Source organism: Loxodonta africana, chromosome 8 (assembly GCF_030014295.1).
Source record: "Loxodonta africana isolate mLoxAfr1 chromosome 8, mLoxAfr1.hap2, whole genome shotgun sequence".
Taxonomy (NCBI): Eukaryota; Metazoa; Chordata; class Mammalia; order Proboscidea; family Elephantidae; genus Loxodonta; species Loxodonta africana.
In genome coordinates this window covers 25,793,386-25,811,097 of record NC_087349.1, presented here as the reverse complement: position 1 = coordinate 25,811,097, position 17,712 = coordinate 25,793,386, and the positions used below count along the sequence as shown (strand labels likewise).

The window sequence follows — 17,712 nt, the reverse complement described above, 5'->3', positions numbered from 1 at the left end:
CTTTGGACCTTGGGTTCCTGCAAGGACAAGCTCCTAGTCTAGGGTAAGTTTGATGAGAAGGACCTTCCTCCAGAGTCAACAGAGAGAGAAAGTCTTCCCCTGGAGCTGATGCCCTAAATTTGGACTTCTAGCCTACTTTAAAAAAAACTGTGATGAAATTAATTTCTCTTTGTTAAAACCATCCACTTGTGGTATTTCTGTTATAGCAGCACTAGATGACTAAGATACCTAATAAGTATGCTAGGCCTTCAGGATGGTGAAGGTGGTAGACATGGCCCCTTCTCTTGGAGATAACAGCCTTCCTGTGAAGATCAATATGAAACAATCTCAAGGGTGATACTTTTATAGAAGAGAGTTTTGTGGGAAATTGGAAGACCTAACCTGGTCTTGGACATCATGAAGGCCTTCCCAAGGAAAACAACCCAGTTGCCTTTGAGTTGATTCTGACTCACAGGGACCCTACAAGACAGGGGAGAGCTGCCCCATAGGGTTTCCGAGGAGCAGCTGGTGGATTCAAACTGCCGACCTTTTGGTTAGCAGCCAAGCTCTTAACCACTGTGCCACCAGGGCTCAAGGAAGTGTTACTCAAACCTGAGGAGGTAGAAGAGACAAAGGCTTTCTAGGCAAAGGAGCATGTGCAATGGCTTAGGGATAAAACAAGTGTGGAGAGTTCAGAAGCCCAGTGTGGCTCAAATATGAGAATTGGGGGAAGTGAGCCAAGTTGAAGCTTGAGAGGTAACCAGGGCCTGTCCCTGGAGAGACCAGAGTGCGAGGTTAAAGTTTCCATCTACAAGGCAGTGGAAGCTATTTGAGGCTTGTAGGCAGAGGATGACCTGAAGAAAGTTGTGTTCTTAAAAGTTACTATGGCTATATAGTAGAAAAGGGACAAGAGTCAAAGAAAGATACATTATGGAGATAACCAGTTGACTGTTAAAGTCACCCAAGAAAATGAGGATAGCAACTTAAGACTACAGTTGAGACAAGGAGTATAGTCAGAAATGAAGTAGGAATTCAATAGTTAAAGAATATAGGAGCCCAGGACTTGTGACCACGGATATGGCCATGGAGGTGAGAGAAAAAACAAAACAAAACCTGTTGCTGTTGCCCTCAAGTCGATTCCGACTCATAGTGACCCTATACGACAGAGTGGAACTGCCTCATAGGGTTTCCAAGGAGCAGCTGGTGGATTTGAACTGCTGGCCTTTTAGTTAGCAGCTGGAAGCAAGGGAAACATAAGGCTCCAGCAAATGGGTGGAAGAGGAGACCAATTGTGGAAATGTGGAAGCCTGGGTACAGAGATTGAAGTGGGAAGGCAGAAAAAGAGAAATCAAGACTCTGGTTTGGAGCAGGTTGAGTTTTATATGACAGTAAGACACCCAGACAGAGATTTTCTATGTGGCTTCATGATACATTCTTGAGCTTGAGGATACAAATTTTAGCTCAATAAAATGATTGCCACTGTAAGTCTTGGACCTTTGAGGACCCTGTCAAACCATTAAAACTATGCATATTAAATCTGTGAATGATAAGGGCCTATTATATAATAGGAGCCGTGGTGGTGCAGTGGTTAAGAGCTTGGCTGCTAACAGAAAGGTTGGCAGTTCAAATCCACCAGCCTCTCCTTGGAAAGCCTATGAGGCAGTTCTACACTGTCCTATAGAGTCAGAATCGATTCGCCAGCAATGGATTTGTTTTTCTCTTTTTAGTTCGTTGTAGAATAAAGCAGAGGACCAATAGAAATGAGGTTTTTATTAAATATGTTCATTTAATACATTCATTTTTATCTGGTTTATGGTTATAAATAGGAATGCCTACATAACGTTTTGAAATATAAACAATTTCCTGACATTATTAACGGACTCAAACACACCAGTGATCATGAAGACGGCACAGGACTGCAATGTTTGGTTCTGTTATACATAGGGTCACCACAAGGCAGAGCCAAGCACAATGTGGCCAATTAAAAATTCTATAAATAAGAAAATGCTAATGCTTAGATTGAGTTTTTTTCTCAATATAGAGAAGGTTGCAAGGAAATCTAAATTATTCATCATACTTGCATCTAGCTAGAGTCAGGTAGTGATTTTAGATCATTCAGCAAAAGTTTACCAAACAAATTTAAAGTTCCTGGTGAACTAAGATCCATGAGGTGTGATTACTAATGTAAGAAGAGTGATTTTTAATGAGTATTTTTTTATACTAGAATAGCTAAATGACCATTGTTCTTGAGGTAGTGTTCTTAGAAGGCCATTTTTGGTTTTGTTTTTGTTTGGCACAGTGCAAAAACTCTAATGTCTCCTTTTCTGGAGTTATTTTCAGTCATTTAAGAGCCACACAAGATTTGGAAGAAAAAGCTCACTTGAGACTATATTTATTCTAGATTGTTCTAACGAGAAAATTAAAACATGTGGACTGCCTTCCCAAGAGGTCTGTTTCAATACAATAGAAAGAATTGTCTAATGAGTTGAGCTACCCAACCATGGAATGAGCTATCGGGAACACACTATTTTCATCGGAGGTGTTCAAATAAACACTGGATGGCCACTTACAGAATTGATACTAGAGGATTAATGTATTTGAAATCTGAGAATCTGTGATTCTAAGAATATTGAGCAATTATTTTATAGTCACTCTAAAAGTACGTGATTATTTGCATGCATCAATCCTTTTGTTTTCTAGGTCTGTGTTCTAATGTCACCTTATTAGAGACATCTTCCCTACATAAAATACTACATTAAAAAGTACCCCTATAGTCTCCCTTTTTGCTCCCTTCTTTTCCATAGAACTTCTCCCTAGATAGTATTTTCTATATTTACTTTTTAATGTATATATATTGCCTATCTCTCACAACTAGAATGGAAGCTTCATGAAGGAAGGAAATTGGCTGGTTTTGTTTACAGCTCTAATCTCAGCACCTAAATTAGAATCTGGCATATAGAGAGGGTGCTCAGTAAACTATCACATAAAAATTGTCAAATAGAAATAATACAAAAATGTTACAGAAATTTTACAAACACAAAAAAGAGTAAAACACTATTCTACTATTTTCTTGTACATCATTATATATCCAGAAGCCTGCACAGTGGTCAGTACATCATACATGCCCAATAAATAACTGTTGAAAGAATTTGTGCTATCATTTATGTGTATTTTCTTCTATATATATATTTATGTATTTCATCTTTGTACCCAAAATATCATCATACAGCTGAGTAACCCATCTCATTCATCAGATTTAGCTATACTAAATTGATGCAATTTCCAAAAATTAAACCCATTTTCAAATAAAAAAGATGTGTCACCACTGGGGCTACAAAAGGTTTATGTTACAAGCCCTAGAAACCCAATTAACTTGTCATTTATAATTTCATTGCCATCTCTCTCATTACCATGACTGAAAAGAGTCATAGTTATCTGTGGAGACAGAATACCATAATAAGTTAACGTAATAGTAGTTCAAATGATCTTGAAAAAGAACAAAGTTGGAGCACTTATACTTTCTGATTTCAAAACTTATTACAAAGCTACAGTCATGAACTTTGAGGTATTGGCGTAAGGATAGACACGCAGATCAACAGAACAGAATTGACGATACAGAATAAGCCCATATATTTATGGTCCATTCATTTGCAGCAAAGGTGCTGAGGCAATTTCATGGCAGACAGGATCATCTTGTTCAATAAATGGCTATGAGACAATTAGATATATGCATGCAAAATGATGAATTTAGACTCTTACTGTGCACACACACATACAAATTAAGTCTAAATGGATAATAGGCCTAAAGGTAAAAGCTAAAATTGCAAAACTCTTAGAAGAAAGCACAGGAATAAATCTTTGTGACTTTAGATTAGGAAAAGATTTCTTAGCTATGACACCAAAAGCACAAGCAATAGAAGAAAAAATTGAACATTATCAAAAATGGAAACTTTTGTTCTTCAAAAGACACCAAAAGACAAGCCAACAGAATGGGAGAAAATACTTGCAAATTATATACCTGATAAAGAACTGTGTTTACAACATATAAAGGGCTTGTGCAAATCAATAAGAAGACTATTAATCCAACTTAAAAATGGGCATAAAATTTGAATAAACATTTTACCAAATAAAATGTGCAGATGGCCAATAAGCATGAAATGATGTTCAACATCATTAGTCATGAGGAAAATCAAAACTACAATGAGATACCACTTCTTACCTATTTAAAAAAAAAAAAAGAGACAAATAAGAATGAGCAGGATACGTAGAAATGGGAACACTCATCCATTTGTGGCAAATGCTATCATTTTTGGAAAACAGTTTGGCAGTTTCTTAAGAAGTTAAACATAAATTTATCATACAATCAGCAATTCCATTCCTAGGGCTCTACCAAGGGAAATGAAATAATATGACCACACAAAGACTTGCATGCAAATGCTCCTAGCAGCACTGTTCATAATAGCCAAGCCTGGAAACAATCCAGAACAAAATGTTGTTCAATGTACATGTGTTGATGTATGTACGTGCATGTATTACGCGTATATTTCTGTGCATATACATCCTAAGAGATGTTTATATACTTGTATGCTAACATGAAATTATATCAATGACATCCAGTAAACCATGTATTTTAATCATATAAGACCATGTGAATATATATATAACACATACAAAATACATAAATATGTATAAAAATTAGCACCTCTTCAATTTCCAGCCAAGATACAAGCCTGGGTCCAAATTTTAGCTCTACCACTTTCTAGCTCTATGACCCTGGGCTAGTTACCTAACCTCCCTGAGTCTGTACTAGTAAAATATGAGTAATAATACACACCTTATAGGATTATACACTAAATGAGATAAAACATGTAAAATGCTTAGCACTAGGCTGCACAGTGTCAGTCCTCAGTAAATTGAACTCACTGTTATCATTTGTCTTTTCTTTGAGTTTTATTCACAAATCTAGTTTTTTACTAACACCCATGTCGGGAAGAAGGAAATGATTTTGTACAGTGAAAAAAGTTGGTTCTGAACTTCTAGCTGTCTGACCTTGAATTTTTCACTTCCTTTCTCGAGCCTCAGTTGCCAGAAATCTATAAAATGAGGATAACATTACTCATCTCACAGGCCTATTGCTATGATTAGGAAAATTGTATTACACTGCTTTGTAAGCTGCAAAGTACAATAAAAACATGAAGTACTAGGTTCTGTGGTCTCCGGTCCCCACAGAGACACCTACACTATGTTACAGAAGAGCCAGAATAACCACCCATAGTGTGATGTGGAGCCATTTCTCAACTTCTGAGATTGTAATGAAAGAATCTTTTCATGGCCGTGGTGGTGGTAAGTCATTTTCAAAATAAATGTTATCCCCCTGTTTGAATACAAAGTCAGGGAAACTGTGTTACTCTGTATCTGCAGCACTCCCGGCCTGTCCTCATGAGCTATCAGGCTCAGCTGAATACGGCCCTGGCCAGTATGTCAATAATACCCACTGGTTCTGAGACCTACAACCACCACTGATGTGACATTCTTTGTGTTCAAATGTCTAGCTGACGTCTGATGCTTAAAACAGCCTATGCCTTCACCCCCTTCTGCATTGTCACAGCCCCGTATCACCACTCTTAAAAGGCTATCACAGCCACTCCTAGCACCAGTTGCTGGCTAGCCTGCCCACTCACCTCCCTGCCTGCTTCTGTCTGCCTTGAATGCCTGGTTCTTCAAGCTCCTTGTGGGTCTGACAAAGCAGGGACCATGTCCACCTTTGGCTACCGAAGAGGACTTAGCAAATATGAGTCCATCGACGAGGACGAACTCCTGGCCTCTCTGACAGCTGAGGAGCTGAAGGAGCTAGAAAGGGAGTTGGAAGACATTGAGCCTGATCACAGCCTTCCTGTGGGGCAAAGGCAAAAGAGTTTGACGGAGAAAACTCCCACGGGGACCTTCAGCAGAGAGGCGCTGATGGCCTATTGGGAAAAGGAGTCCCAAAAACTCTTGGAGAAGGAGAGGCTGGGGGAGTGTAGAAAGGTAGGCTCTCGAGATTTTTCCTTGGCTACTCCCATTGCCCATGTCCAAACCCAACACCTCTGTTTTCTCTAACTCTTTAGTCCTCAACACTTTTCCTTTCTAGAACACATTTGCACCTGCTACTGAAACATTTCTCAGGCTGAAATACACATGTAACTTTTGCGGCCACGCAATGGATCACGTTATGTTAAACTCTTAGCTGGGGTTCTTTGACTAAAAAGGGGACATTTAAGGGGAAAATAACTCACAACCAAGCTACAGCTTTAGATATTTTGGCAGACATATGTCTAATTTGAGCTATAAATTGGTGATGTGACATAATGTCTGTTTCTGATATGGTTTTTCTTTTTTCCTCTAACGACAAAAATGGGAACTGTGGTTACTTTGATTGCAATGGGGGCTACAGTAAAAATATCTCGTTTTTCTCCAACACCAAGAAATGTGGGGTGGTGGGAGGAATATGGGACTGAGGGTCAGGGGGCCTTATTTCTAAGCCCCACTCTGCCGTTAAGTTGTTCAACCTTGAATAGCCACATGTACAGACCTCTGTTACCTACGTGCCTTATCACAAATCTAGGTTTTTACTAATACCTGTGTTGCACTGGGTTTTGTGGGTTTTGTTGCGGATAAGGAACCATTTTGTACATCAGTTCATTGAGGGGGTTAATCCAGTGTTTCATTTGTAAATCAAGAACTCCTTAATTATTTTGATAAAAGTTATGGATCTGCTCAAGTGTACATGTAGATATGTACACACACTTTTGCACAGCATTTCAAGATGATGACACATGTCCTGAAAACCATCTGAGGACCCAGGTTAAGCAACTACATAGATAGTCCCTAAGATTCCTTCCTACTCTGCGATGGTGATTCTGAGGCCAGGAAATGTGTTTATATTAGAGCTCAGGTTTATTAAGCTCTCGTTCACTGACCAGTGAATGTTACTTTAAATTTGCCAAATAAGTCATAGTCAAAAGACTAAGCTCTGGGAAAATAGCAATGGCAATAAGAACATTAACGTAACAGAGAAATTTCTGAATTTGTAGAAGACCATACATAAGTCAAGAGCAACTGTTTAAAACCTCTGCACTCCACTGGAATCATCGAAAATCAGAATGGCCTGAAGCCAATGGCAAGCCTTCCACGGTACTAATCTAGGCACTGTTAGATGATCTTGATGATAGGGTATGTGGACCACAAAAAAAAAAATTTTTTTTTTTTATGTGTGAGCTTTGTCCATGTCAATCACTGCAGGAACGGCCACTGGGATCAGGCCAGTGTCTGCCAAGGCCACAGTGGCCACTTGTATTGAGGGGCTGGAGTAGGAGCAAGGGCGGATTACCCAATAAGCAAAGTATGCATGGGTTGAATTGTGCCTTCCCACCAATCTGCAGTGCACAATTTCACCTGTCCCCCACCATGTCAATGATGTGGTGAAACCAATGGGAAATTTCTCACCACAGATTAGCAGGTAAACACAATTAAACCCATGTGTGCTTTGCTCAAGGCAACCTGATGTGTACCGTGCTTACTGGTTATCTGCCCCTGGGGAAGTGAAAAGAAAGGATACACATGACAGGGCCAGGATTTGGGCCAATCAATTCCTCCACAGCCATATTTTTCAGGAGTCTTTTTTTTTTTTTTTTCTTGATGTGGGCATTAGTGTCAAAAGTTTGATAAAATATATAAATTATAATGACATTTTAAAAACAGTTATTAAAGAATGTCCTCAATAAAAAGAATAAAATGGTCTCTGAATACCCAGGACAGACAGCCACTGTAGCCATCACCCAACAAAGGCATTTTAATGTCATTATGTCATGCTGTGGTAGGAAGTGAAGGGCAAAGGCTGTTGTCAGATGTTGATGGAACCTACCTGGTCCCTGCCAGAGCTTTCACTGATCCCTGCCAATGGCTTATCAGCTCAATTAGAGAAGCGGCTGCATTGATGAATTTGATTCCCTTCTCAGCTAGTTAACTTTTCTCCCACTACACTTGCCCGGCTAGCCAGCTGTCTGTAGTCACACGGAGTGCTAAGCAGAAGCTTGCTGGTGGAGGGTGTAAACCCGTTCCTACCACCGGGGAAAACCAAAGTGGCTGGTAGGGATGGGAGCTGTAGTAGCACCAAGGAACGTGAAGGACAGCACAGAGTGGACCATGAGAAGGAGATCTTTGTTATCAGCCTACTGGCTCTGTTGTTGTGGTTGTTAGTTGCCGTGGGGTTGATTCTGACCTATGGTGACCCCAGAGCTACTCCATAGGGATTTCAAGGCTGTGAACTTTCAGAAGCAGATCACCAGGCCTGTCTTCCAAGGTGACTTTGGGTGGGTTCAAACTGCCAACCTTTTGGCTAGTAGTCGAGCGCTTATCTGTTTGGGACACCATAATGGTTCCAGGAAAACTTATGAAAATCATGCTCAATGCCTGTTGAATAGCAACCTTCTGCCCATCTGGGTTCACACAAACATATGCTGTGTTAGTGCTTTGAGGAGCAGTAGGGTCTAGCTTCCCTAGCTTGAGTACCTGCTGGATACCAGGTACTGGTACCAGCTGAGTTCACTTATTTAATTCTTACTTTGTTGCAGATCAGATACTGAGACTGGGAGTGGTATAGAAATGCATTCAAGGTTAGCAGCTTGTAAGTTGGGCTGAAATTTCAAACCAAGTTCGGCTGACACAAAGGCCCTGTTCTCAAAATGTAGGCGCCTGACCTGGAGCACCAGCATCACCTGGAAATGTCTTATACCTGTAAATTCTAGGTTTCCACCCAAGAACTACTGAGTGAGGAATTCTGTGGGTTAACAAGCCCTCCAGGTGATTGTGATTCAGGCTGAAGTTAGTCCCCGAATGGTGTAAATGGTTAACGAGTTCGGCTGCTCACCTAAAGGTTGGAGGTTCGCATCTACCAGAGGCACCTCAGAAGAAAGGCCTAGCAATCCACTTCTGAAAATCAGCCACTGAAAATCCTATGGAGCACAGTTCTACTCTGACATGGGGGTCACCATGAGTCAGAGTCCACTCTATGTCAAGTGGTTAAAAAAAAAAAAAAAAGTTTGAGAACCACTGAACTATATACCATAGTTGCTTTGAGACCCAGAGAGGTTTAGTGATTTGTCTAAATTCAACAAGCTCTTTATGGAAAGAACCAGAACAGAAAACCAAGCCTTTTGCCTCCTTGTTCATTTAATGATACCTGGAACGCAATTAGGAGAAATGATTGGCCACCTCCTTCTTATTGCCTTATTCATCCCCAAAGTACATTAACGTTCACTTTCTTCCTGTCCAGGCTTTCCCCACCTCCTTGCCCCATTGCCACCTTCCCACCTGCATTCTCACAGGGATCAGAGTTAACTCCAGAGCAGTGGCACATTGGTGAGCTACCATGGCATGGTCAATCCTAGTGCCAGGAGAGTATGCAAAGTAGACAATTTCTGTGTTTTGCATCCTCCTACCTTCCCTATCAGGGTACTTTTCTCCCTTATAGTGTCCTTTATCCAGATAGATATTCCCGACCTAGGGTGATCAACCACCTCAGACAGTCCAGGACTGTCTAGATCACATGTCCTGGGAAATCCCTCAGTTCCAGGCAAACTGGGATGGTTAGTCACCTTCTCTCCATCCAGCTCTATCAGCCCTCTCTCCTGGGCCTTCTGCTGACTCTCAGCTGCTGTTAAGCAATGTCAACTTAAAGCCATTCAATAAACAAACACTGATTGAGCCCCTAGTATGTGTTAAGCACTGTGCTAGGTGAGCAAAACAGAAATGGTCCCTGCCCTCACCCAGGTAACAGTCTACTGGGAAAAATGACAGGTAATAAAGCATAATAATTTCTTACTTAGGGAAAGTACAATGCTATGGGAGCTCATGGCAGGGATGGTTGGAGGGGGTGTCAAAGAAAGCCTTCTGTAAGAAGTGTCATCTAAATTTTACATGTAACTCATGTTGCTGGATAACAGTATCAGATGTACTAGTTCCAGGCCTTTTTTTTTTTTTTTTTAATCATGGTAAATATATACATGGAATAAAATATTTGCCATTTTAACATTCTTCACATGTACATTCCAATGACATTAATTGTATTCATCATGTTGTGCAACTTCCATTTTGAAGGGAAAACATCTCCAGAAAGAGCCTGAAGGTCTGTAAAGAATCAATGAAAGGGGACAAAGATAGAATGGTAGCATAAAAGGCAGGGTTACCTTGGATTTTGAGGCAGGCTCCTTTCCTCCAAATACTGAAATAGCTAAACATACACACACACATATACAGCTGAGATGGGCTCGAATTATATGGAGGTATACCAAGTCCAAGCTGCACTGAAGGCACTGGAGAAAAACAAGGCTCCAGGAATTGACAGAATATCAATTGAGATGTTTCAACAAACGGAGGCAGCACCGGAAGCACTCACTCATCTATGCCAAGAAATCTGGAAGACAGCTACCTGGGCAACCGACTGGAAGAGATCTATATTTGTGCCCATTCCAAAGAAAGGTGATCCAACAGAATGTGGAAATTATTGAACAATATTATTAATATCAAACACAAGTAAAATTTTGCTGAAGATCATTCAAAAGCATTTGTAGCAGTACAGCAACAAGGAACTGCCAAAAATTCAAGTTGGATCCAGAAGAGGTCATCCAAAAAAAAAAAAAAAAAAAATTTTTTTTTCATAGATCAAGCAATATCATTGTTGATGTCAGATGGAACCTGACTGAAAGCAAAGACTACCAGAAAGATGTTTACCTGTGTTTTATTGACTATGCAAAGGCATTTGGCTGTGTGGATCATAACAAATTATGAATAACATTGCAAAGAATGGGAATTCCATAACACTTAATTGTGTTCAGGCAGAACATGTACATAGACCAAGAAGCAGGTGTTCGTACAGAACAAGAGGAGACTGCATGGTTTAAAATCAGGAAAGGTTTGTGTCAGGGTTGTATCCTTTCACTATACTTATTCAATCTGTATGCTGAGCAATAATTCGAGAAGCTGGACTATATAAAGAACAATGGGGCCTCAGGATTGGAGGAAGACTCATTACAACCTTTGATATGCAGATGACACAACCTTGCTTGCTGAAAGAGGACTTGAAGCACTTACACATGAAAGTCAAAGACTGTAACCTTCAATATGGGTTATACCTCAACATAAAGAAAAAAAAATCCTTACAACTGGACCAATAAGCAGCATCATGGTAAGCGGAGAAAAGATCGAAGTTGTCAAGGATTTCACTTTACTTGGATCTACAATCAATGCTCATGGAAGCAGCAATCAAGAAATCAAAAGACACATTGCACTGGGAAAACCTGCTGCAAAAGATCTCTTTGAAGTGTTACAAAGCAAAGATGTCATTTTGAGGACTAAGTTGTGCCTGACCCAAGCCATGTGTTATGGATTGAATTGTGTCCCCCCAAAACGTGTGTCAACTTGGCTAGGCCATGATTCCTAATATTGTGTGATTGTCCACCATTCTGTCATCTGATGTGATTTTCCTGTATGTTGTAAATCCTACCTCTATGAGGTTAATGAGGTGGGATTAGCAGCAGTTATGTTAATGAGACAGGACTCAATTTAAAAGGTTAGGTTGTGTTTTAAACCAATCTCTTTTGAGATATAAAAGAGAGAAGGGAGCAGAGAGACAGGGGGCCTTCTACCACCAAGAAAGCAGTGCTGGGAGCAGAGTACATCCTTTGGACTCAGGATTCCTGGGTGAAGAAGCTCCTAGACCAGGTGAAGATTGATTACAAGGACCTTCGTCCAGAGCCCACACAGAGAAAGCCTTCTCCTGGAGCTGACACCCTGAATTTAGACTTCTAGCCTACTAGACTTTGTGAGAATAAACTTGTTTGTTAAAGCCATTCACTTGTGGTATTTGTTATAGCAGCACTAGATAACTAAGACGCCACGGTATTTTCAATCTCCTTATATGCACTCAAAAGCTGGTCAACGAATAAGGAAGACTGAAGAAGAATAGACCCCTTTGAATTTTGGTGTTGGCAAAGAATATTGAATATACCACGGACTGACAAAAGGATAAACAATCTGTCTTGGAAGAAGTACAGCCAGAATGCTCCTTAGAAGTGAGTATGGTGAGACTTTGTCTCACGTATTTTGGACATGTTATCAAAAGGGTCAGTCCCTGTGGAAGGATATCATGCTTGATAAAGTAGAGGGTCATCGAAAGAGAGGAAGACCCTCAACGAGATATATTGACACAGTGGCTGTAACAATGGGCTCAAACATAGCAGTGATTGTGAGGATGGTGGAGGACTGAGCAGTGTTGTGTTTTGTTGTACATAGGGTTGCTATCAGTTGGAGCAAACTAGACAGCACCTAACAACAACATATGAAGTAATTTGGGATGAGAGCAGGAGTGAGAGCCTAGTCAACAGTTCTTGCTTTCCTAGTTAACCCATTTACTCTACTGTTGGGCATAGGAGGCTTCCTTTCTCTCCTGCTATATGCCAAGAGGCTTAGCTCTAGAGCCACGCTCTTTTTCTCATGTTTTTTGGGGTATGACTTGCAACTCCTCTGTCTGTGTGTGTATGTGAGTGTGTCTATCTCACTGTGTCTCTGACTCTCACACAAATACTCACACACAAAATATCCCTCTCCCTGCTTCCAAAGAAGTAAGTATAAATTAAGACTGGACAAGCCATTTCAGGACTGGTTGACCCCTTCCCAGGCCATCACTTGGTGCCTGCCACTCCAAACAAGTGGATAACTAGAGGCTATTTTGTGATAACAACTGGACAAACAAAACTGGAGGCAAGTGCACTGTTTTCCAAAGCTCATTCCACATGCCACAGGCAGCAGGAGCCTCGAGGTCAAGGAACGCTGCCAGGGTAGAGGGAAGAGTCAGGGCTCTGGGGACAAGGCACAGCTTTAGGGCTTGAGAGAAGAAGAGAAAGGCCTAGAAAGATAGCAGGAGGGAAACGCAGAATGGTCAGCAATTTCCAGAAGTTTATTTTTTATCAGAAAAGATAGCAAGAAAAAGAGAAAGAAGGAAGGAGGTACTTGGCCTTCTTTGTACAGAGCTTTATAAACAGGAAAGACAAAGATAGAGTGAAATCATGTGGCCTGAAAGCCTTTCATAATTCATACGTGCTAAATAATTTAAGACCATCAGGCTAAGGCAACAACTTGCTACAAGATTATTTCACTCTTCTCTGACATTCCACGTTAAGGTTAGACTCTAGTAGGTACCAAGAGTGATTATCTTTCCTACTTGGTCCTCTCATGTAAGAGACCATCTCATTTAGCCCAGGTCTAGCCTGGGTTTCAAGTTGAGTTGCTGAATTTTTTTCTGCATCGAGCTGGGCTCCAACCTCCCGCTGTCCTGAGAACCAGCCCAGGCCCCTGGGCTTCCCTTTCCCAGATCAGCGCCAGGTACAGCAGCAGCATTTAAGTGGCATGTGGCCTGCGAATCCCCATGCCAGGCTGCCACCCAGAGGTAGAGAGAGACAAGAGGAGCACCTGGCACCCCTGCCTCTGTGTACCCTGGGACAAGCCACGCAGAGAGCACTTGGCTCCTGCCACAGCTGCTGTTCAAGGCAAATTTGAGGAAGAATTTTGGAACATTACATAAGAGAACTCTAACATGCTGTATGTTTTTGTTGTCATTTGTTGGTTTGGGATGGAGAAATAAGGACAGAAGGTGATTACAGAAGTGAGGATTGGATTTGCTAAACTGTAAGTAGGCTAAAAGTCAGAGTTCAGAGTAGGTAGTTAAAAACCAAAACCAAACCAGCTGCTGTGGAGTTGATTTTGACTCATGGCAACTCTATCGGTTTCCGAGTAGAACTGCATTCTGTAGGGTTTTCATGGCTATGACCTTTTGGAAGCAGATCACCAGGCCCTTCTTCCAAGACACTTCTGGGTGGGTTGGGACCACCAATCTTTTGGATAAGTAGTTCAATGCTTAACCATTCGCACCACCAGGTAATCAAGAGAATGAAAAATCTATCAAGGAGTTTTCCAAAGCCAAAAAGTTCTGACTGACTTGCCCAAGTTGTCAAAATGGTACTATATTTTTTTCTCAGTAAACTGAATTCCGGATTTTTATTCTCTAAAATAGGAGCCCTGGTGGCAAAGTGGTTAAGCGCTGGGCTGCTAACCAAAAGGTTGGTGATTTGAACCCATCGGCCACTCCTTGGCAGAAAGATGTGGCAGTCTGCTTCTGTAAAGGTTACTTTAGGAGCTTTCCAGGTGGTTCTGACTCATAGCGACCCCCTGTACAACAGAACAAAACACTGCACCATCCTTGCAAATGCTATGGGACAGTTCTACTCTGTCCGACAGGGTTGCTATGAGTTGGAATTGACTCCACCGCACACAGCAAAAACAGTCTCTACAAAAAAGAAATGTTTGTAAAGAAACGGGTTGCAGGATACACAGCAAAATGTTAACATTGGTCACCTGAGCTGGGGAGATCAGAAGCAGATGATTACCTGTTTTCATTATACGCTTTCCTATCGTGTGCTATCTTCGTAAATTAAAAAATGTACTTAGAAATGAAAAACTTAATGATGTCTACCATACTCTTCAGGTTGCAGAAGAAGACAAAGAGGAGAGTGAGGAAGAGCTGATCTTTACTGGAACTAACAGTGAGATTTCTGAGGCGGTGTATACAGAAGAGGAAGAGGAGGAGGAGTCCCAGGAGGAAGAGGAGGAAGAAGATAGCGATGAAGAGGAAAGAACCACTGAAAATGCCAAAGGTATTAATGGAACTGTAAATTATGATAGTGTCAATTCAGACAACTCTAAGCCAAAGATATTTAAAAGTCAAATAGAAAACATAAACTTGACCAACGGCCACAGTGGAAGGAACACAGAGTCTCCTGCCGCCATTCACCCTTGTGGAAATCCCACAGTTATCGAGGATGCTTTGGAAAAGATTAAAAACAATGACCCTGACACCATAGAAGTCAATTTGAACAATATAGAGAACATCACATCGCAGACTCTCACCCGCTTTGCTGAAGCCCTCAAGGACAACACGGTGGTGAAGACCTTCAGCCTGGCCAACACGCGCGCTGACGACAACGCCGCTGTGGCCATCGCGAAGATGCTCCGAGTCAACGAGCACATCACCAGCATCAACATCGAGTCCAACTTCGTCACGGGGAAGGGGATCCTGGCCATCATGAGAGCCCTGCAGCACAACACGGTGCTCAGCGAGCTGCGTTTCCACAACCAGAGGCACATCATGGGCAGCCAGGTGGAGATGGAGATCGTCAAGCTGCTGAAGGAGAACACCACGCTGCTGCGGCTGGGCTACCATTTTGAGCTCCCAGGACCACGAATGAGCATGACGAGCATTCTGACTAGGAATATGGATAAACAGAGGCAAAAGCGGATGCAGGAGCAGAAACAGCAAGAGGGATGTGACGCAGGAGCCAACCTTAGGACCAAAGTCTGGCAAAGAGGAACTCCTGGCTCTTCACCTTACACATCTCCCAGGCACTCTCCTTGGTCATCCCCAAAACTTCCCAAGAAAGGCCAAACTGTGAGGAGCCGGCCTCTGTCCCCAGTGGCCACGCCTCCTCCTCCCCCTCCCCCGCCTCCCCCTCCCCCTCCCCCTCCTCCCCCCCAAGCACTGCCACTGTCTGCGCCACCTCCACCTCCTCCTCCTCCACTCCCAGAGAAAAAGTTAATCACCCGAAACATCGCCGAGGTCATCAAGCAACAGGAGAGTGCCCAACGGGCACTACACAATGGACAGAAAAAGAAAAAAGGGAAAAAGGTTAAGAAACAGCCAAACAATGTCCTAAAGGAAATAAAAAATTCCCTGAGGTCCGTGCCAGAGAAAAAAATGGAAGACAGTTCCCAAACTTCTCCCCCGCAGAGGTCAGCCCATGACAACCTTATGGAAGCAATCCGCGGGAGCAGCATAAAACAGCTGAGGCGGGTGAGTAACCCGAGGGCAGGCATTCGGGCACAGATGCAGTAGATGGGTCGGCCGCCCTCTATGACGGTAACCAAGTCCCCCTCTCAAAAGATTTGTTAGTATTGTAGTACGCGGGAGCAAGCGTACAATCGTGAAACATGAGGAGCGGGCACAGGAACGAATGAGCACCTTTTCACTTGAGAGGTGTCCCGGGGCCACCTTCTTGGCATCCTAGTCCTGTAAAAGCCATGCCCCTTTTAAGAAGCTCCAAAATATTTAAAACAACCCATTTCCATAAGAAAATCGGGCCTTATAATCTACATTCCACGAGGGTGCGTCGCTTGTCTAAGCTTTTACCACAGAGTTGTAATTGATTTTAGAACCTAATTGATAATATTGACAATAACCAATCTATATCTGAGTCCTCTCAGAGGATACTGCAAACGGCATTGGTGATGGTTGCCATCGAGGTGATTCCGGCTCACGGATACCCTAGAGATAGTTTTCATTTTATCACTTGTGTTGTTTTATTGAAGAAAATCCCCTGTTTTTGTAGGTGGAAGTTCCAGAAGCTCTACGATAAAAACACGATCTTTACCAGAGGACGCAGAATTGTTCAGTGGTATCAAATGAAAAGCCTCGTGAGATCTTTCTAAAATACTTTCTTCAATTTGAGATGTTCCCTGACTTTAAAAAGTAGCTTCAGCCTTTAATTCTGGAGAGAATTTAAGTAAACCATCAGTTTATTTCTTTTGTAAATATGAAAATAAACTTTTTTATGTCATGAGATTTGTATTGGCAAGCAGCAGTTACTAAAGAGGCTTTCGTATCTCTGGAGGCCTTCGTAATGTTGAGCTGTAAGGAGTTAATGAAATTGTGCTTTTATTTTTGTAATCCCAATAAATTTGGATTGAAGTTTTTTTTTTTCTTTTTTTTAAGTCAAACTAATATTTTTCTGTGAGTTGATACTCACTTCTGTCAGGTGTGTATGTAACATTGCCAAATATTAAAAATATTACATTCTCACCCAAAAAGGGCTTGGGTTCTGAGCATTTTCCTGTCTTTGTTTCTTCTTGTCCAAGAAAATCCGATGAGATATCTTTCTCAAGGATTAGAATCAAGAACTTTCTTAAAAGGCTCTTGTGTAGTGAGAGAAAAGGTTGGAAAAAGACCCCAGTGTGGCCCTTATCATCCTGGATGCATTGATGTTAAAGCCAGTATGCCAGCTGACTCTCCTAAATTCACGTAAGTCTGATAGGCACCCAGAAGTCAATTCAATTATTTGTAAGTAAAATCAACTATTTGTGGAAGGGGAAACAATTTTTAAATATAGGAAGTTTCTTGGTGGAAGGTAGTAAGTGCTAAGGGAATACAGGAAGATAAAAAACCAGTTGCCATCGAGTCAGTTTCAACTTGTGATCCCATGTGTATCGACAGAACTGTAGTCCATAGGGTTTTTGATAGCTGATTTTTCAGAAGTAGATCACCAGGGCTTTCTTCCAAGGTGCCTCTGGGTGGACTTGAACCTCCAACCTTTCGATTAGCAGCCAAGCTCATTAACTATTTACACCACCTAGGGACTCCCTGGAAACTCTGGTGGCGTAGTGGTTAGGTGCTACGGCTGCTAACCAAGTGGTTGACAGTTCAAATCTGCCAGGCGCTCCTTGGAAACTCTGTGGGGCAGTTCTACTCCATCCTATAGGGTCGGTATGAGTTGAAATTGACTCAACGGCCCTGGGTTTGGGTTAGGGACTCCCTAAATTTAGAGCTAACTTTGGCTGGTGCCGAAGATTCCTTTTGGACTCTCTTTGAAA

General features: G+C 41.8%; 1 protein-coding gene across 1 annotated transcript; it reads left to right on the top strand.

Moving 5' to 3' along the window:
• Positions 1-5,606: 5,606 nt before the first annotated feature.
• Positions 5,607-16,902, top strand: LMOD2 (leiomodin 2). Its single transcript, XM_064289760.1, has 3 exons — positions 5,607-6,006; positions 14,558-15,919; positions 16,455-16,902. Exons 1-3 carry the CDS (start codon positions 5,734-5,736, stop codon positions 16,479-16,481), a joined length of 1,662 nt encoding a protein of 553 aa, XP_064145830.1. The 5' UTR covers positions 5,607-5,733; the 3' UTR covers positions 16,482-16,902.
• Positions 16,903-17,712: the final 810 nt, after the last annotated feature.

Bases quoted from the DNA above. Each gene is read 5' to 3' on its own strand.
- LMOD2 (XM_064289760.1), top strand. From the start codon at position 5,734: ATGTCCACCTTTGGCTACCGAAGAGGACTTAGCAAATATGAGTCCATC. The intron at 6,007-14,557 runs GTAGGCTCTCGA...CATACTCTTCAG, and splicing joins GGCTGGGGGAGTGTAGAAAG to GTTGCAGAAGAAGACAAAGA. The intron at 15,920-16,454 runs GTGAGTAACCCG...CTGTTTTTGTAG, and splicing joins GCATAAAACAGCTGAGGCGG to GTGGAAGTTCCAGAAGCTCT.